The 20,037-nt window shown below is 41.3% G+C and overlaps 2 protein-coding genes across 4 annotated transcripts in view; one reads left to right on the top strand and one right to left on the bottom strand.

Moving 5' to 3' along the window:
* Positions 1 to 67: 67 nt before the first annotated feature.
* pex1 (peroxisomal biogenesis factor 1) lies at positions 68 to 10,256 on the top strand. The gene is made up of 24 exons (XM_015010225.2): positions 68 to 273; positions 1,250 to 1,396; positions 1,542 to 1,625; positions 1,900 to 2,014; positions 2,137 to 2,819; positions 3,686 to 3,805; positions 3,924 to 4,047; positions 4,221 to 4,327; positions 4,445 to 4,530; positions 4,621 to 4,753; positions 5,424 to 5,520; positions 5,606 to 5,776; positions 5,849 to 6,003; positions 6,092 to 6,278; positions 6,384 to 6,550; positions 6,720 to 6,854; positions 6,952 to 7,016; positions 7,134 to 7,276; positions 7,927 to 8,030; positions 8,166 to 8,342; positions 8,472 to 8,714; positions 9,290 to 9,454; positions 9,660 to 9,790; positions 10,024 to 10,256. The coding sequence occupies exons 1-24, from the start codon at positions 166 to 168 to the stop codon at positions 10,097 to 10,099; spliced, it is 3,723 nt and encodes a 1,240-aa protein (XP_014865711.2). The 5' UTR covers positions 68 to 165; the 3' UTR covers positions 10,100 to 10,256.
* Positions 10,257 to 12,215: 1,959 nt separating this feature from the next.
* elmo1 (engulfment and cell motility 1 (ced-12 homolog, C. elegans)) overlaps positions 12,216 to 20,037 on the bottom strand; it is a 98,784-nt gene continuing 90,962 nt past the window's right edge. For all 3 annotated transcript variants that reach the window (XM_088010207.1, XM_088010205.1, XM_088010206.1), the window contains 4 exons: positions 18,163 to 18,270; positions 17,378 to 17,460; positions 15,416 to 15,493; positions 12,216 to 14,273 (listed from right to left, as the gene is read on the bottom strand). In XM_088010207.1, the coding sequence (XP_087866333.1) occupies positions 14,073 to 14,273; positions 15,416 to 15,493; positions 17,378 to 17,460; positions 18,163 to 18,270 (470 nt within the window). In that variant the 3' untranslated portion in view covers positions 12,216 to 14,072. The remainder of the gene's footprint in view (positions 14,274 to 15,415; positions 15,494 to 17,377; positions 17,461 to 18,162; positions 18,271 to 20,037) is intronic.

Genomic DNA, 20,037 nt, shown 5'->3' with positions numbered 1-20,037 from the left:
ACTCGTTCCAAGTGTCTTATTTTGAAAGAAACATCGAGTCTCCGTTACTTTGGTCTGGTTTGCCGTTGGCAGAGGACATCGATCGATTCAGGAGTTGTTGCATTTCCAGCAGCAGCGGAGCAGCCTGTTAGGAGTTCTCAGAGCTACTTTGGCAATGTGAAAAGAATGTTTAGTAGACAGGGCATTCAACCTATAAGAGTTGTTTTTAACAACGCTAAAAACTGCTTCCTTCACCTCCCGTCGCAGATGATATCGCACCTTTCATTACAGGAGGTAGGTTAGCCTAGCGAGACCTACTCTGCAATGTGTTATCAGAGTTGTAATAAGTTCCTTATTTGATGCTTGTTGTTTTATTTATGTATCTTTTCATGCTTTATTTAATGCAGTCGTGTATTTTTTTTTATGTCTGCATGTATGCTTATTTATTTCCTAGAATACAGGACAAAAACTGCCTCATGTCAGTGTTTTCAAAATCTGGAGTAGGATTGATACTTTTTTATAGACAATAATCTCTATCCTTCATTAAAATATATATACTTCAGATATATAAGTGAAAACACTTACATATATTTTCCCCAAATAGAAATCTGAAAAATGTGACTTGGATTTATATTCAGCCCCCTTTACTCCGGAACTCCTAAGTAAAATCCACCGTAAAAATGCATCATAAAAAGTAAGAAAATTAACATTGCACCGTCTGAACACATTATCTTCATTGTGGAATATAGAGAACCAGATAACCATGGAGTGGAGATGCAATTAGGGGTTGCATGCTCTACATTCAGTCTAATGGACTTTGTGGTGTGTTTAAAGAGTAAACAGCAAAAATATCAGTTTCTAGATATCTTAGATAAAGCTCATGGAGACCATGCTGAAACATGTTAGTTAAATCTACCAACTCTAATTAGTTTGTAATATTATTTCTTGTTAAATGAAACAGACATTAGATAAAAACTGTGTTTATTTCTTATTTTCATGAGTACAGCATACAGCTTTAAATTACCTGTCCTCATTTTTTACTGTGCACCAGGTTAATAAACTCAGTCTAGACATATAATTGCACAAGAAAAAAAAAATGTTTTAAAGAATCCCCTGTATTTTTTGTGATTTCTTACTTTCTTTTTTGGTTTTCCTGAAGCTTTTATCCCATCTTTCTCTACAGCTGAGGCGCAAACCCACAAGCACACAAGCATAGTTTGAATCGTCATTGTTAGTTGCTGGGTCAAACATGTTTTCTGTCTGTTTTCAGAACCAGACCTTGGAGCTGTCCTGGGACAATGCACCTCCAGTGTTCCTCAGCTGGACCCAAAACAGGGCATCCTCCGACCCACACAGCAATGACGTCGAGCTGTGTCGGCAAATGGGAGAGAAGTTGGGCTTGAAAGAAGGAGAACGAGTAAAACTTTTTTACCTTGATTTGTTGTTTCGCTTTTACAGTGTTACACAAAACAAACAAGCAAAAAAAAAGTCCATTATTGCATCAACGTGTGTTCAGATCAGTTGTTTTATTGACGTTGTTGTTGTTTTTTTTTTTTTGGCAGGGTTTTCTGAAACCGTGCCATCAAGTCTCCTCTTTAAATCGGGTGTTTGTGGAGCCTTTGTCGTCTGATGACTGGGAGATCTTGGTGAGTGATGGTAATATTGTACGCATGGTTGAAAAGGCACCAAAATGGCTAAAGTACATTGGAAAAATATTCACACCTTTGGAACAGTTTCACCTTTCACCCACGTCAAATCCCAAAAAGTGTGCTGTTCTACTTTTTGTTGAACTACCTTGAAGTGGTATTTAAATATTTGTTGGGCTCTGTACATGAAGCTTTTATCTTTCTCTAAATGTCATACGTTACTCTTTTGATCTAAAGCCAAATGCAGCCCTATTATTTGTTTCTCATCTCCCAGGAACTTCACAGTTCTGCATTGGAGCAGAAGCTTCTGGATCAGATCAGAGTGGTTTTCCAGCATGGCGTGTTTCCTGTTTGGGTGGACAGTCATACAGTAATCTACATTATAATAAGTCTGTGTTAATTTGATCTTTTTTTTTTTTTTCCTTTTTTTTTTTTTTTAATCTCTGAGGTAAGATTATGTCCGAGTTTAATACTCACAAGCGCGCTGTCACCTGTTTTTATTTCAACACAGCTTCCGTCTACCCGCTTGTCCCCTACGGTCGATTGGAGCAGTTCACAGAGCTCGTGGTGTCTCAGAAGATCCGGACTAGTATGAGCAAAATCAGCGATGCTGTCAGGAGAGTCAACCTTGATGAGCAATCTCACTTCCAGCCAGACTCGACTCTGTCTTCCTCATCAGAGCCATCGCCAGAGGTCACCTCACACCCCGGTCTCAGCCAGCAGTGGGGAGGCATCGCTGACCTGAGAAGCCTGATCCATCATATAATTCGGGGCCCTTACGATCACGCTCCTGTGCCCAACATCCCCGTTGTCTTTCCCGACTCTGTCTACAGAGTGTGCGGTGCACCTCCGGACCGTCTTTGTACCATAAGTCAGATCGCTGCTGGTGTTATTCACATTTTTCCTTGGAGTCCTAGTCTGAGCACAGCAACCAGAGGAGGTCAGTGTGTAGTGACGTATGGCAGCCTTTTCAAGGTGTCATCCCCTAAAAAAGCAAAAGACAAAACCAAGCAGACCTTGGAGAAAAGGAAGAATGAGGGAGGGAGCAAAGATAGTGGCGTGAAAGGAGGGAAGGCGGGGAAGGAGGCAAAGGAGGCACAGGAGGAAGAAGAAGCCACAGTAGTCAGGGTCGTGTGCCATGATGCTGGGATGCTGGAGAGAGGTCACAGCAAGATCCACTGTGGAAAAGTATGGGTGAGGAAAATAAACATTAATCCAAACTAATTTCTGGGATTTTTTTTATTATAATTCTCTAATTCTGCAATAAAACCCACGTTTTATTTGAATTTTTTAACAACATTTTTGCATTCTAATCACAAACCTTAATGTATATTCTTGATGTTTTATGTGACAGAGCTGCCCAACGTGCGTTGCAAATGAAATTCTGAAAAGTGTGCCTTGCTATACTGCCAGTGTTACATATTGTACAGTAGAATCGGCTTCTGTTGCTATTAAACCTGCAAGCGTTTGGGGGTTTGTCTCTGCCTATTTTTCTTTGCAAAATGTCTCAAGCTCCGCAAGATCCCAAAGATCAATTTTCATGTCTTCTAACAAATTCCTAATTGAATTTACGGCTTCACGACGAATAATTTTCCTGAGAATAGATTTCCTCACCTGAGCTGTGGATCTTTGCTTGGTCCTCCACAAATAGAGCAAAATCTTGGATACTTTTGTGTCGGACATTCCTTGCAGGATTTCCACAGAGCAGCTGCATTTCTATCCTTGACATTTGCTTGCACAAACGTAAGCCACACTTTTCAGATTTCTCTTAATGAAAATGTTCAAATCAATCCACCGACCTCCGCTTATCAACTTGTAAGGGCCGCAAGTCTATCTCCTCTCTCTGACCACAATCTTAAAAAAAAAAAAAAAAGTATTATTTTTGTTATACTTTGCAAATATTCACTACTTTGTATCGCTTATAATCCCAGTTACAATGGGAATACATTGATTTGAAATTTGTAGCTGTAATGTATCTAAAGGAGAAAAAAAATATAGAGATATAAATTCTTATGTAAGACCACGTCTGTGACCTTCAATTTCCGTTTCATTTCTCTCAGATCCCAGAGCCTCTGGCCAGCAAGTTGAACATCCTGCCACATTCATCAGTGAGAATTAAACCCGTGAAATCAGTCACAAAAGTAGCCTCCGGCATCCGCCTCCAGCCTCTAAAACCCCTGGTAGGCGCTGGAGCGTTCGTGTGCTGCCGCGCAACTGCAATTTGTACAAATCTGATGCAACGCCTTGATTTACGTCTGCGTAATGCTGTGATACGTCTTTTTTTTTTTTTTTTCTCAGCCTGAGGACGACGATGACGAAGCGATCCAGACGACTTTCCTCGACTGGCTTCACTCAAAGAGTCACGAACCTTTGGCGTGTCTGACTCCTCGCTCCGGCACCGTCCTCCTACATGGAAACGACGGTGATTCATTCCTTTCCACTTCTGCTACAAGCTTAAGAAGTGCGATTACGAAAAACAAAAAAACCCTCCACCTGTTAGGATTGCTGTTAAGAAAGATCAAATTATGAGACTAAAAGTCTATATTTTCCCTCAGCTGCAATGGAAATATGTATTGTTTTTCCCTCTTCTTATAGCAAAGCTGGAGTTATCTTTGACAGTGCTGAAACCCAAACCGGACAACGATCCGCCGGACCAGCTGTTTCTGTTAGCACCCACCGTTCTCCAGAAGGAAAACATACAGGTTTAATCTTTGGAAACAGTTCCCCACCCAAAACACTGTTTTTTTTTTTTTTTAAATGCATGACTTTTCCATTGCCTGTGAGGAATATTGACTTGAATGAGATGTTGCTACTTCCAGGTGGACAGACAGACGATAGTGCAACCTGCTCCAAAAGCTGAACCCGTAGCTCCTGAGATGGAGCTCCCCTCCTTACACTTATTTGGGTAAGATCTTGGAGGAATTCTACAGTCACCCTTTTCAGCTTTAATATGCTCTAATATGCTTCCACTTCCTGCGTTTTTCCACTCCCGCAGCGGGATTGATGATCTTATTAAGACCGGGTTTGAGTTTATTTCCCATGTCCTGCTGGGTGGTCCCCTCTCTAGGGAACTTTGTACCTCCGGAGAGGGACTCAAGGGAGGAGCACTGCTCATCACTGGTGCTAAGGTAAATCTTTACTATCCAAAATCCCTTGCAAAAAATATTCATTCCCCATGATTTTTTTCACATTACAACAACAATGTATGTTTTATTTTTCTTTTTGCGGTTCACCAAAACAAAATGGCATGTAATTGTTATGTTGAATGAAATGACTGGGTTTTGTTTAGAGACTTCATATTCCATTTTATTTATGGTTTCAGTTGTATGTGTGTGTTTTTTATTATTTTTGTTTTATTTATTGTTTCAGATTGTTATGTTTTATTTAGAATTTTTAAAATGCAGAGATCAGTTTTTTTGTTTGTTTTTTTTTTAAACAAAATTAAAGATTATTGGTCTTTCAGATGGTGAACTTGCTCAATTTTGCCATTATCATTATATCACTTGACATCGGTCTCAAACAACAATATCATCGTTTATCGCAATTATTTCCCTTGACAAATTATCGGTCTAGAAAAATTTGCTTTCGTGACAAACCTAGTTAAGTGGATTTTGATCTGGTCTTTGACTGGACCATTTCAACACATTGCTCACAGGCTGTTGCTGCCACCGCCCTGTGGATAGTGGTAACTGATTAATATGCAAAATAATGGAATTAAAATGATCAAAATGTAATGTTGGCTTGATTACATTTAATCAAGTGAATCGCTTCAGGTTCTTCCCTCACTTCCTCTCACAGGGCAGTGGGAAGAGCTCTTTGGCCCGAGCCCTTTGCAGAAAAAGCAGAGAGGATTTGGATGCACATGTGGAGGTGTTGGACTGCAGAAAGCTCCAAGGTCAAGAAACGTTCCTTTAACATGCAAATGGATCAGAGGACGAGCAGAACCTTTATGTTTTTATTTCATTTTTTAAAATTTTTAGGCAAAAGGGCAGACACTGTGAAGCAGATCCTACAGGACATGTTCGAAGAGGCAGAGTGGGGACAGCCCTCCGTGGTCCTGCTCGACGACCTGGATCATTTGACCCGTGCAGCCACGTCACCGGAACACGAGCAAGGCCCTGAGGCGCTCCTGCAGCAGCACATTGCACAAAGTAAGTTAAGAAACTCACTCATACCACGTAAGGTTTGGGTATGTAAGCTAAGCTGCAGGTTTGTGGCTGCAGGCGTGTGTGACGTGGTCGACGAGGTGGTGCTCCACTCCAGCCTGGTGTGTCTGATCATCACCAGCCAGAGCGAACACTCTCTCCACCCTTCTCTCACAGAGATCCAGGGGTCCCACCTCATCCAGGGATTTGTAAACATCAAACCTCCGGACCAAGTCGGTGCCTGACATCCACACTCGCACGCTGAGAATACCCAAAAAATAATAATTCTGTCGGTATTAAAAACGATGTGTTGCTTTGCAGGCGCAGAGAGCTGCCATCCTGCACCGTCTGATCCTGAGGAAGCCTTTCCTCTCTGAGGAGAGCTTCAAAGATCTGGACCTGGAGGCCGTTGCCATGAAGACGGAGGGATACACAGCCCAGGATCTCACTGTGCTGCTGGAGCGAGCTGTGCACGCTAACAAAATGCACGGAGGACACAGCAGTCAAGGTGCGCAAAGTTCTTTAGCTTTGAGATTCTTTAAGACTAATTGACCTCGTTATGCACTTACATGATCTGTTCAGCTCAGCCTGATTTTTACCCATCATTCCTCAGGTGTCTGTCTCTCATGGAGGGATTTCGCGCATGCTCTCAGTGGTTTCACGCCTCCATCGCTGTGGGGCGTGGACCTTCACACGCCGGGTGGAGTCGGACTGGAAAGAGTGGGAGGGCTGCAAGAAGTGCGAGAGCAGCTGATGGACACCATCCTGCTCCCTGCTAAGGTCAGCACACTGCTGCTCCCTGCAACAGACCTTTCTGACTGATTCAGGACTTCATCATGCTTCTAATCTGCTGATATCATCTTAGTGCAAAGATCTGCAGATGCACGGCGGTATTACTCTGGTTTCAGAGTGGCCACCTTACGTTGTTCTTTGGTGCCTTGCCTTGCAGTATCCGATCCTCTTCTCCAACCTTCCCATCCGGCACTGCTCTGGAATCCTTCTCTATGGAGCTCCAGGTACCGGCAAGACTCTTCTGATCAGGGCCGTGGCCAAAGACAGCGGAATGAACTTCATCAGCATCAAGGTAGCTCGGACTTTGGTTCTCATCGTCTGCGGGACTTTAGTCTTGTGTTTGAGGAAAACAAGGTCTCGTGTATTGAGATAAACCTTCACTTCTGCAGGGACCTGAACTCCTGAGTAAGTACATTGGAGCCAGTGAGCAGGGAGTTCGTGACGTCTTCCTGAGGTGAACTTCACTTTTTTTTTTTTTTTTTTTTTTTTTTTTTTTTTGGAGATTTGACAATACTTTGAAGTCATGCTAATGATTGTAAATGTTCCCATTTACCTCCCATTTCCGTTTCAGGGCACAAGCTGCCAAACCTTGCATCCTGTTCTTCGATGAGTTTGACTCTCTGGCGCCAAGGAGAGGCCACGACAGCACAGGAGTAACCGACCGTGTGGTCAACCAGCTGCTCACCGAGCTGGACGGGGTGGAGGGGCTGCAGGGTAGGCCCTGAGCGTCACTGCAACTTTAACCCTTAAAGCTGATATGATACTGCGTCTGCTTGGAAACATGGCCCTGTTCCTACTCCTAAAAATATTGACAGCAGCAGTTGCTTATTGAAGGTTATTGCTGGTGTCTTTCTTCCTTGGCATTGTGGCCACAGACTATCAAACAGATAAAACTGCTGTTAGAGAAATGGTCAGACTTCCTAATGATTGGCTGATAAAGCGTTTTTGAGAAGGCAGTAGATTTTTATCACACTTGGGTTTTAATTTTTGTTTATTAAACCAATTCATAGAGTAAAATTTCACATTTGACTCAGTAGGGAGCAATACAGAAAAAATAATTGTTTTCCTATATTTGGTAATATGTATTACCTTATATTTGCAATTGTGTGAAGCATCCATTCATTGAATTACAATTAAGATTGAATTGCACCATGGGTAATTTCATTTGAATGATTGGATCGGCTTGTTATGAAATGTACTGATCACAACTGAGTTTACTTTTTATAAAGCGCCTCAAGATGACATGTTTAGTAATTATATTTTATATTCTAACTATAACTAAGCCGGACTGCCCTGTTTTTTTTTATTCTTAGACGTGGGTTTTTAATTTTTGACATAATCTTGTGTTCTGCCGTCGTGTGTAGGGGTGTACGTGCTCGCGGCCACCAGTCGTCCAGATCTAATAGACCCCGCCCTGCTGAGACCGGGACGACTGGACAAGAGTCTCTACTGCCCCCCTCCAGACCAGGTGAGTAGATTTAAAAATCAGTCATCTGCACTAGAGATTACACAGCATGACCCACGTTGTATTGCTTGCTGCTTTTTTTTTTTTTTTTTTTACCATTCTGTAAAAAGATTATCTCCTTTTGCCTCTTGTTTCCAGGAGGCTCGTGTTGAGATCCTGAAGGCTCTAAGTTCTGGCCTTTCTCTGGCTCCAGATGTTGACCTGCAACAGCTGGCAGCAGTAACGCAGCAGTTCACCGGGGCGGACCTAAAGGCCCTGCTCTACAACGCGCAGCTGGAGGCCGTTCACAACAGCTCGGGCGTCGGCACGTCAAACGTACGCCCGTTCTCGATGTGCCTGCGGTTCTACGTTCTGATGAAACAAGAGGCAGAGTGTTGGGAGATTCTTTCGGCGCCTTGTGTTTGTGCGCTCGGAAGCCTTAAACGTGTCTGTGTGGCCCATCAGGAGCTGACCTCTGCCTCAGACACCGACATGAGCCTGTCCTCCATGATCTTCCCGAACACCAGCAGCGGCTCAGACGACTCTGTCGGAGAGGGGGAGCAGAGCTTGGCGCTGGACCAGTCCTTGGTTCTTGTCGAGGCCGCGGAGCTTCACGGCGAACACGAGGAGCGCCGCAGTAACGTCTGGAGGTTTTACTTTGGAAGTTCCTTTGAGTCGGAGACTGGAAACTCACCGGTTTCAAAAGAGGTGAGTTCCAGCTGCGTCATCTAAGAGCCGGTGTCCACATGTCTCACTTCAGGTATTGTCACAGTTAATAATGCGTAAGTGAAAGTACTTCATGTTTCCACGCGTTTTTGGGATTTTAAAATGATGCATTGGTTTTCAGATGTTTTTTTTTGTGTGTTTTTTTTCACAAAAATGTGAAGAAAAAAACAAACAAAAAAACTGAAATATTTTCACTCGCCATTAAAATTTCCACTTTGTATCTTTCTGTGACATAACATTCACCAAAGTTTAGATGTTTTAATGTAACGCATTTATCAAACTCGTAATAGATGCACGTCCTTCTGCAAGGCGTTGTGGGTGCTTCATCTGAGCAGCGTTTTCGAACCTGTTTGTAAAGAAAGTCGACTGAATCTGAAGGAAAATTTTTAGAGGTAGCCTCTAGATGTCACTGCATCTTCTCCCTGGACCTCTAACCTTTCTTCACTGTTGCCTCTCTTTTAATAATGACCACACATCCATTTAATCTTGGCCCAGGACTTTGGTTGCTATAAAACGGAGCAAATAAAGTCTCCGTTTGACATCTGTGTGTTTAACAGGAATCCCTGTGCGCCTCTGGACCCAACTCCAGAGACCCGGTCAGCGGACTCGCTCCAGCTTACATGCCCTCCATCCAGACCGGATACAAAGAGCTCGGCCCCGAGCAGCTGGAGCGGCTGCAGCAGGACATCAAAAACATCAAGAACAGCTACAGGAAAGGAAACGTATGTGAAAATGCGTATTAACCCCTCCGCCCCTCGTAAATGCTGCTATTTCCAGCAGTCATCTGCTATTCTCACCAATCTTCTGACTTCAGATGAATTACTCTGTGTGTATTTCAGCATCGGTTTTCAACGCCGCACTCGTCTACTCGTTTCTAATAGAAGCACCATCAGATTGAAGCTTGCATCTGTGTTTCTTTCTGTATAGGATGAGTTTGTGTGGACGCGTCCAGCCTCCAGCCAGCCAGGACTCCTGCTGTCTCAGGCTCACATTAGTTCTGCCTTAGCTGGGACCAGACCGTCTCTCAGCCCGGCCGACTGGGGCAAGTACACCAAACTGTGAGTACTGGGAAACCAGAGGAGACTCTCAAATCACTGCAGTGATGTCTTTAAATAGATCTAGTCTCTCCTGCAGAATGATTTTAGTGATAAAAGCAATATAATCAAAGTTTATGATTGCTCGTTGTAGCTGTGGAGAAATTGAGCACTTAATCACAGTTTAACTCTAATGAAATACTTGCACTTGCATTATTTTCAGTTTTTCCTCACCTTAACTCTGTTTCCCTCTTTAGGTATGAAAGTTTTGGGGGTTCGAACGACAAATCGCCTCCCACGTTTACGCCAGGACAGCGCGTCACGTTAGCCTGATGGCAAGCATTCGTCTTAAACGTTTGGTTTATAGATTGTTTGTACATTTTGTGTACCGATGTGGTGAAATAAGAGATTTAAAATGTAATTATTGCACATATGTAAATTTTCAGATCTTGTGAGATTCTAAAATGTAATTAAAATATGATTGAAATGATTTTGCGCGTCTGATCGCCATTATTTAGTGTGGAGGTTTTGCATGAAGGTTTTGTTTTGAATTTTATTTGACCATTTTCCATGTCTGAATTGGTATAGAAAAAGAAAACGGAGTATGTAAAAATGCTTGATTTTTGTGACGTTTCTCATCTTCGGTTCTCAAAATGACAAAATGTTATAAAACAAACAAAAAACACACACATACACGTTACCTTTTAATAAGAATTACATAAGTAGTTCAAAAATGATTTTGTGCTTAAATATTCTGAAAGTACAGAAAAAAAATAGTTTTTAATCTGGTGTTGGACCTTTTATTTTTATTGGTTTCATACAATATATAGATGAAATGTGCTTAACTTATAATCCAAAATGTAGCTTTTGTGAATTAAAATGAAAGAAATCAGCTGAGGTGGTTTGGGTATCTAATCAGGATGAGTCCATTGGGAAGTTTTCCAGGTAAGCCACGCTGGAAGGAGAACAAGAACTCTACACTATTCCTGATCCACTAGGATGAGTTTAATCATGTTTCCAGGGAAGACGGACGTCAGAAATTCCCTCTTGGACCTGCTACGTCTGCTGCAGATGTAGCAGGACAAAAATCTGATAGAACAACACTGAATAGTAATATATGAACTATTTTGACAATTAAAAATACAACTCGGGTATTTTTGTGGCCTCACTAAGTAGAAGTAGACGAGTAACTGGCAGGAGTTAGGCTGGGGGAAAAAAACACAAGTGGAATCATTAATGTCTTAAAAAACTCTGCCTACCAGCTGGCCTTTAGAAAGTCAGCATACTTTTAATCTTTAATAGACAAACTTACCTGTTTAGGTAGGATGAATATGGATAAGACAAAGCAGAAACAGCTGTAGCTCTTTTTAAGGTTATGCTGATATAAAAGCTCCTTAATACCCAATTTTAAAGGGAACATCTAAAACCTGCAGGTCAGCGGTATCTGGAAACTAGAAGTTTGAAAACACTAAATCAAAGTCGGGCTTTTGCGTCATAATCCTGATTAAATTGTGTCACGTTTCACTCAGACACAGTCTAATGCAACAACAATCAACCAAATTACCAAAGCAATATCAGGTTTTATGTTCCAAATACATAAACATACTTAAAAGTGACTGGTCTGTCACAAAACACACCAATCAGATGAGAGATTATTTTTTTAAGAGCCCAGCTTTTCACAGGATTTTGTATTATTCTGCTGCTCCTCCCATTTGTTGCGCTTCTGCAACTCTTTTGACGTCGACTTCAAATTCTTCTGCAATTTTCACTAAAAAGATTCATTTCACAGCATTCACACGGCATTTTCACAGGAAATGCAAATGTTGCTAGTTATTATTTTAAGATTTATGAATATAATCTATTCTGAAATGAAATCCTGACTCAATCATATTAGCCAGATAAAGAGAAAAATGGCTCTGCAAGTTTTATAAGTTCAAATTATTTTTCGCCGAAAATATCCCTTCTTCTGGAGAAAGGCTTCAAATTTTACTTGACTTTATTTTTCCTAATTTATTTTTCCAGTAAGCACTTGCAGGTTTCTGTAGATATAAAAATAGCAGGAGGAACATGGTTTTAGCTCGCCGTGGTCTCGCTTCAGTCCCACACATCGAGGGAGGACAACAGAAACGGTCCAGTGGGAGTGTCCATCCCTTAATCAATGTCTCAAGCACCTGCTATGAGACAAAGTCATGTATACACAAAGAGCACCGTAAAAATACAGAAACGAGTCAGTTTATCTTTTAAATTTCCTCAGATGTTTTTAGGTCTCAGGTGTATTAAGGGAACACTCATTTCCCACCAGAAAAAGGGCCTTTCTTGAATTAGTACTTCCTCCTCCTCATCATCAATCATCCCAAATGATTCATGAACTGCTGTTGTCTTTCAAACATAGAAACTTCAAGGGAATCTCACCAGAATTAGCTCCAGACTAGCAGAAAGCACAGCAGACTTTTTTTTTTTTTTTCCCAGATGTGTTCCCTTTACTCTGAACCAAAATAGATCAAAACTGTTTTGATCAAACAGAAGAGGGTGGTTTAGTGATCTACAGAGAATCAGACTCTTTGGGTACTTTTTAGTCAAATCCCACCAAAAAAAAAAAAATTTTAAAAAAATACAGCAGCTAGCAAAGATGACAGATGACATTGATTCACGGACACTGGAGTTCTTGGAAGTGTCGTCAGCTACTGTATGATTTTTTTTTTTTTGTCTAGCTTGCAATTGATTGTGAAAAGCTGTGAAAATTTGGCCACTTGGGGACCTCTCAAATGTTATGTCATTATTAGGTATGCCAAAAGAAAACGGGGTGACGTCATGGCAAAAAGTTAGTTATTCCATCCCTTCACTGTAAAACACTGGGAATTTTCCACCCTGTATTGCAATAGGGACAACTAAAACAAGTTCACGAACTCTGATATGTTGAAATTAAGCTTATTTAAACATACTGTGTGCTAAACCTGCTAATAAATGAAGAGAAGACAGATATTTTTTTTAATATATGTTTTAATGTAAACAGCAGTTTTAGGGGCTTTGAAAAAAATTCTAATGAAGATAAGAAGGCATTAAATAGGAAGGACAAAAATATATAAATCATACTAGGAATAAAAATGATGCTTCCTTTTTTCTTCCTTAAATTAAAAAAATACATAAATTCTCAACTTTGTGGCCTTCATTAGTCTGAAAAATACGCAGAGAGAAATGAAAAAGTCAAATTCCCTTTACCTAAGCACCCACAACCAGGCTGTTCACAATTTTAAAAATTACTAAATGATGACCACATTACACATGACAAAACAAAACAAAAGCTCCGATATTGCTTAGGAATGTTGTCGTTTACAGCAGTCTTCAAAATAAAAACAAAACAAAAAAACAAGACTCAAATTAGGAAAAAGATGAGAGTATGTCGTCTAACGATGGCGGCTCTCTTACAGATGTCTGATGGCACTGCCACTGTGTACGTATGTACAATGAGCAACGAGCAGCTGTGGTTTTCAATAACATCAACGTGTGTATAAAAAAATACTGTGGTAAAGTGGTCGGATTTTGAGAATCACCTTATTTGAACAGTCTTCAGTGCGTGTTAAGCGAGACTGGGGCAAAGACAAAGAAGTATTTTAATGAACTATGGGCTCCGCTGGGCGAGATCCAAAACATTTAGCTGCAAAACATTTAGCTGCCACAAAGTAAGTGGAAATGTGACAAAATATAAATACTTCTGACAAGGTGACACAAAATCCTCTCCATTTACAAAATTGTCATCTCTGATCTTTGCAATCTTTGTCCCTCACAAGAAAACCCTGAGGAAAATAAAATAAAAATAAAAAGAGAACAAAACAAAAACCTAAAAAAAAAAAAAAAAAAAAACAAAACAAAGGAGGTGAAGAGAATGAAATTTCAACACATTTGTCTACAGAAGCAAGAAGACAGCAAGAGGCTGGGCAGGAAGGAAGAAAAAGAGAAAGTTTGGAAACATCAGGTCACAGGAGGAAAGCGATGGCGGCGATGTGGAGACGCAACAAACAAACGCTCCCTGGCTGATGACTCTGCACTGACTCCCTCGGTCCATCAAGTGCAAATATTTAACATCAATATTTACTATTTTTCCTCTTATAAAGCTCTGATAAGAAACAAGAGCTCGCCTAGAGTTCGTTTTAACCATTATCACTCACTTTTTCTTTATGCTTCTTCCAGTATTTGAGAAAAGAGGGGCTTGGTTGGTCCAGTGAATACAGACGGTGCAGACTGGGTTTTGGGAGGGCGGGGGAAGGGGGTTCAGGCTTTTCGGGTAGGGGGGCGGGGGGGTGCAGGTCTAGTTACAGTCGTAAACAAAGTCATAGTTGCTAGGTTCTTTGGGAATCGGGGGAGGCGCCTCAGGAATCTGGATGTTTTCTAGATCCAGCAGGCGAAGCTTCATCTCCATGGAGAGCAGGGTGTCCATGTCTGTTTTGGTGTAGTCACTGGTCATCTCCTTCCCCAGGAGAGCGTTGAGACCATCCGTCCATACGCAGTACTGCAGAGAGACGGGCCGAACCAAAGCATCGCATTCAAATTAATCCAAGGAACAAAGATGTTGTCTATAAAATATACTTCAGTTCAACAGTGCTGGGCTGAAAATCCTCATTACGACAGACTTCGGCTCTCGTTTCCTACAGTTTAGACTTGATAACACAATCAGACTTTTCCAATCAACTTCTTTCCTGTCGACAAACAGATGCTGCATCGAGGCAAATGCCATACGGTGACGTAAAAAAGTCTTTACCCCAAACAGATTTCCTCTCTTTTTGCATTTTATTCCCCAACCCTCTAAAATGTTTCAGATCTAAGACAAATTTTAATATTAGACATCTCCCTTGTTGAATCATGAAACAACTGCTGTGAACAGCAGAAGTGGAGTTCAGCGTCACTCTGCCGAGGCATGATTACTGAGAAACCTATGGAATCGGGAAATCGGCCGTAGACGACCTGCTGGTAGCCATGAAGAAAACCTTTCCAAGGATTTGGGACTCCAGTAGCCTGACCACTGCTTCCCACCCGATTCTCATCAATTCTTCTCTCTACCAGAAAATCCTTAAGGAGGATTTCTGGTGACCTTTGGGACATTTGTGTTTGCAGCAGGCCAATTATCTAAAGGACACCTGCAGGTTTATTGCTGAATAAAAAAAAAAAATCATGAAGGTTTTGTAGTGGTCCAGTCAAAGTTTGGACCTAAATCCAATGGAAATTCTGTGATGTGACCTTAAGCAGACCAACCACACTGGAAAACTCTCCAAATTTAAGTTGTGACAAAAAAAAAAAAGCAAACAAATTTGAAAGGGTGCAAATACTTTTTTTTCATAGCAATTATTGGACATGCAATTCGACTTCAGTTTTTACATTCACTTCAAATTACTTTTATACTCAAAACTGTTTTAAAAGTGCTTGAAAACATCCCGAAGACAAGCGTTTACTCAGACAGAAAGACAGAGGTAGGACCTAAACAAATCAGTGCCTCGAGTGTCGTACGTCCCTGTCATCACTTAAACACTTGTATATCAACTAAATATGACACTCGGTGGATTTATATTTAGAAACCTGCCTGTCCCTGTCTTCATCAAACACGCTTATTCTGTCTGACGCAGCCAACAGCCACCAAGTCGACCTCTGCCGACTTACCTCATGCTTGTCAGGAGCGATGAAGTTCAAGTACTCATCCGACTCGTAGAGGACAGAGAAAGCCAGCTCCAACACCTCCTGCAGAGAGGACGGGGCAGAAAGCAGACGAGGATGAGCGCTGGGGAAACTGGGCAAAAACGGCACCGGAGTCGTCGACAGAAATGGAATATGCGAGGAAGAGGGGAAAACGAAACGGTAGGCGGGGAGTCGTAGCACAAATCTGTGAATTTAGGAGGGCAATGGGAAAACTATGCGACATGATTTCTAGCACAGCAACAAATATTACAGATTGAAAGTCATATTTTTGTGTGTGATGTGCGGTAAATATGCTGAACTGTTGTGATCCTGCTATCCTTCAGAAACCATTAACTATCTTTATCCACTGAGCAAGGCGATATATGTTCTTATGGAAACCTCACAGAAGGGGGTACAACAGCTAATACAGAGGACATGTCTGAACTGGCATGCGAAAAAACAATTTCCACCATGCAATATGACATCAGACTTTCAGAAAGTGCTGCAGGAAAAAAAAAAAAAAAAAATCAGCGGCTTGTTTTTAGCATCCAAATGAGTAAAAGAATTTGAAATACAAAGGGTCAGCTAGAAAAATATGAGATTTGTCTATATTACAGACTGTACTGGATGAAAGACAGATGAGTTTTAGAATATGACTGACGTAAAACCATGTAGCGTTCGCCCTCCGCTGTGTCTGAAGACACCAGGATTTCAAAACTCAGAGGAACGCGACATGCAGCGTGGACTAGAGCAGGAATCCAATACCAATTTCACCTGTATACTCCGAGTCTGGATTCAGGCAGCAGATAATTAAACATTTAGTCTGAGGCTGCAGCCCAGCCGCACTTTCTGGGCAGATAATAAATAATGCAGCTTCAGTTCATTTGTTTCAGAGGGAAAAACGCTCTGGTTTTTGAGCGAGAGAATAAATGCTCCGTACGTTTAATAGTCGCTGTCCCAAGCAGGCGTGTTTTACTAACAAAGGGGGTTTTGGCTCAATAGCTTTAAAGAACTGTAAAACCAAAAAAATGCTGTATTACTGCATTTGCATGTCTCTTTATAAGCGCTTAGCGATCCACGATGGAAGAGATATTTAGCCGATGGATGAAATGATAAGAAGTCGGCAGCCCACAGAGCTGTACAGCTAGCGCTGCTGAAAACAAAGACATGCAGGCTAGTCCGGGGAAAAGTACATCATATTTTCCTTTCTTATTCAGAAAGACATTAAAACGTCTAAAACTCTGACATTTTATTTGAGTCGCATCATTATGCACAGTGCCTCGCAAAAGTATTCACGCTCCTTGACGTTTTTCCACATTTATTATCCTCACAACTGATGTATTTGACTGGGTTTTTAAAGGAGAGAACACAAAGATGAACATAATTGTGAAGTGGAAGGAAAACGTGCGTGACTTTTTGGTTAAAATAAAAGTCTGAAAAGTGCAGAATTAACAGGGATATAACGGACGGCTGCTTTCTTTGTCTACAGTACAAGACGTAACATAAGGGAGTCCTGTGGGTGGGGGATGAAGGTCTGCAGGGGCAAATTACTGAATGATGTGTACATGGATGGAGACAAGACGGAGCTTTCATTCTGGTTAAAGCTCCAGAGTGAATGCTCATGTTACTGACATATTAGAACAGGAATGGGGGGGGGGGGGGGGAACTCGACTGATTTCAGTCAACAACAAACTATTTAGTCATTTATGTGAACAAAACGCTGCTGATGAATGCGTTTGCCTCTGCGAAAGCCACTGAGATGTAAGTTATTGTGTTATTTCCAAAAGCAGAATTTATGTAACTGACATCATGTTACGCAACCTCTCTCTCTCTCTCTCTTACACACACACACACAAACACACACACACCCATGTTTTCTTAGCTGGATACACACCCACCCAGGCGCTTGCATGTGTTCACATGCACACGCAAACACTGAACACACACCTTGTTTTGCTTGAGGGCTCCTTTTTCCTTCATGTGAGGACAGTCTTTGCCAGTGATAACAGCTTTGATATCAGCTACAGGCACTGCAGAGAGGACAGATGACAGTTAACAACAACAACAACACACACACAACTCTGCCCTCCCAGATGGCTGCTTGGTTAATTCGAGTAATTAAAATCCAAGTAAAAACTAAGGCTAAAAAAAAAAAAAAAAAATAAGACTGTCAGTTAAGGGGAAAATGATTCATACTCCTGGACGAATGAAACATAAAATTATTATGTTTCAGCCGAGAACCTTGTTGCTTATGGGGAAATGAGACCGACATCTCCCAAACGTCAAGAGGACAACGTAGAAGGGATATTGTTTCCCAGCAAAGCCGGGATGTTGAAAATCTTTCTCAACAAGCCAGAAAAACATATTTATTGGGCAAAATATCAATCAGGCCCTTTTTATACCTGCTGACCAGCTGCTTGTATGTTTCTATGGACAATTTGCCAATTTATAACTCTGACATCTCAAATTGGTAATATTACTTCCAGTCCAAAGAAACATATTGATCAAATTAAAAGATTTCTCCAAACCCAAGTATGGTGATATATATATATATATATATATATATATAAAGAGTGAACATGATATTAATCAACATTATGCTATAAAGTTTGACAATTTAATGCTCATAAAAAATGTCAACGTTAGCAGTGTTAAAAACTCAAATAGCATTGACAGGAAACAGTTTGGAAACCTGTTAATTAAACCTTCAGCTAAATTTGATGGATACTCACATTTGTCCTGTAAGGAGTCATGGGGGACTTCTCCCTGGGGGCTCTCCTCAAGATCTCCATAGTGCAGGACTTTATGATTCGGAGACAGCCGGCAGTACCAGAACTTATCTGGAAGAATCAACAAGAGATGTATTTAGACGAGTTATGAAATAAACAGCAGCTGGCAAAAAGCATGAGTCATCAAGAGGAGAGAGAAAATTAGCTGACAAAAAGAAAAAAAAAAAAAGAAAAAAAAAAGATCAGAGCCAAAAGACAGCCTTGAGGAAAACCCGCAGACGGGTGAAGATCTTCTCCACAAGGGAGGGATCATGACGACAGACAGTCGGTTTTCACCAAAATCAGCAGCAATATCCGGTAACCTCAAGTCAACCAATGACAAGGGTTAAAAAAAGAAAAAAAAAAATCTCAGAGAAACCTGAAGAGGCTAAATTCAAGGATGAATCAGATTAATAACGGGAACGTCTGCCCTGGCAGCAGGAAAAAAACGGTTACATTTTCATGCAGGAAAATGTGATTCGGTGTTTTTCCCCTATTAATAATTGAGAGGGTTTACAAGCAGATACATGGCTAAATTGCTGTGACAATATCCTGCTTTAAACATAGATTAATTTCACAGAGAAGCAGCAGCTTCACGCAAACGCAACCGGATGATGAAACTGAAAAATATTAGAAAAGCGGTGGGTAAGAAGAAAATCCTATTTAAAAAAAAAAAAAAAAAAAAGGAAATCCGCCGGCACAGACTACATTTTAATGAATGCAAAGTTGATAAACAGTGAAGCTAAAGTGGTTTTAAGACTAAAGAATCGGGGCCTATACTCTACATAGTGTTGCTTGATGCAATTCTCCTCCACTCTGCAGCAAGTCCGATATTCTTTTAGTTTATCTTTTTCTGCCAAAGTGGGCATCAAGCTTACTGTCGCTGGCAGCGAGCGGACACACACACACAAACACACACGCACACACAAACACACACGCACACGCACAGCAACGCTCTGGCTGGAGTGTGAACAGTTGCCATATCCTAATTGCTGAAAACAAGCCGGCTGGTTCCAGGCGGGTGTGGACTGGTACCGATCCACAGGGAGCAGATTGATAAAAAAAAAAAAAAAAGAAAGAAAAAAGATCCGTTTGGTTACTGCGAGGCGAGGAGACGAGATCGACTGTTCGGCTTCGCCGTCAGGCTGATGGATCGGTGCACCTGCAGGTGTCTGCGCTCAGGAGCGCGAACTCTCTCACCTCTTGGCTTCGACTGATTCAACAACATGCAGCCATGAAAGATAAGATTCAAAAAAAGTTCTGGCCAAGACTTTCTTCCTTTCATAAAGTACACCTCGGTGAGATGAAAATACAGCTACCAGCTATAAAACCGCTCTCAGGAGGCTGGAGAGACGCTGCACTTCCCCTTCTCCCCCCTCGTGCGCTTCAAGAACAGAAGCTTTCCGAGAGAAATATTTGTTTTAAATGGACAGCACAGGATAGAGAGGGGAATAATTCAACAGTGGAGTTGAGGTGAATTAATATTTAATGCTATGGATACATCTGATCAGGATGGAGGATTTTTAAACAGTGAGATGAGAAGAAGCCGCGGCAGGTTTAAAACGGCAAAGAAACAAAATAGAGATGTAACAAACTGTTAATCGTCATTCAGCTTACTTCAGGCATCTAAAAAAAGTGCACTCCAAATTTACACACATGCTCAGCTGGCATGAGAACAAAGGCTCAGAGAGGAGAGGAAAGACGGATATGTGCATGTTGTTGGAGGACAGATAGAGGAGAGGAGTAATTTGAAGGCTGAGCAGATTCACCCAAAAGCAAAGCACTTAAAACAGAACCGAGATAGCAACGCTCCGGAGGAGCGGGATAAGTGGTAATCTA

Source organism: Poecilia mexicana, unplaced genomic scaffold (genome assembly GCF_051168715.1).
Source record: "Poecilia mexicana isolate PSO_F unplaced genomic scaffold, ASM5116871v1 scaffold_11, whole genome shotgun sequence".
In the NCBI taxonomy this organism is placed as follows: Eukaryota; Metazoa; Chordata; class Actinopteri; order Cyprinodontiformes; family Poeciliidae; genus Poecilia; species Poecilia mexicana.
The sequence above is the reverse complement of the archived record's forward strand: the minus strand, read 5'-3'. Positions and strand labels throughout refer to the sequence as shown.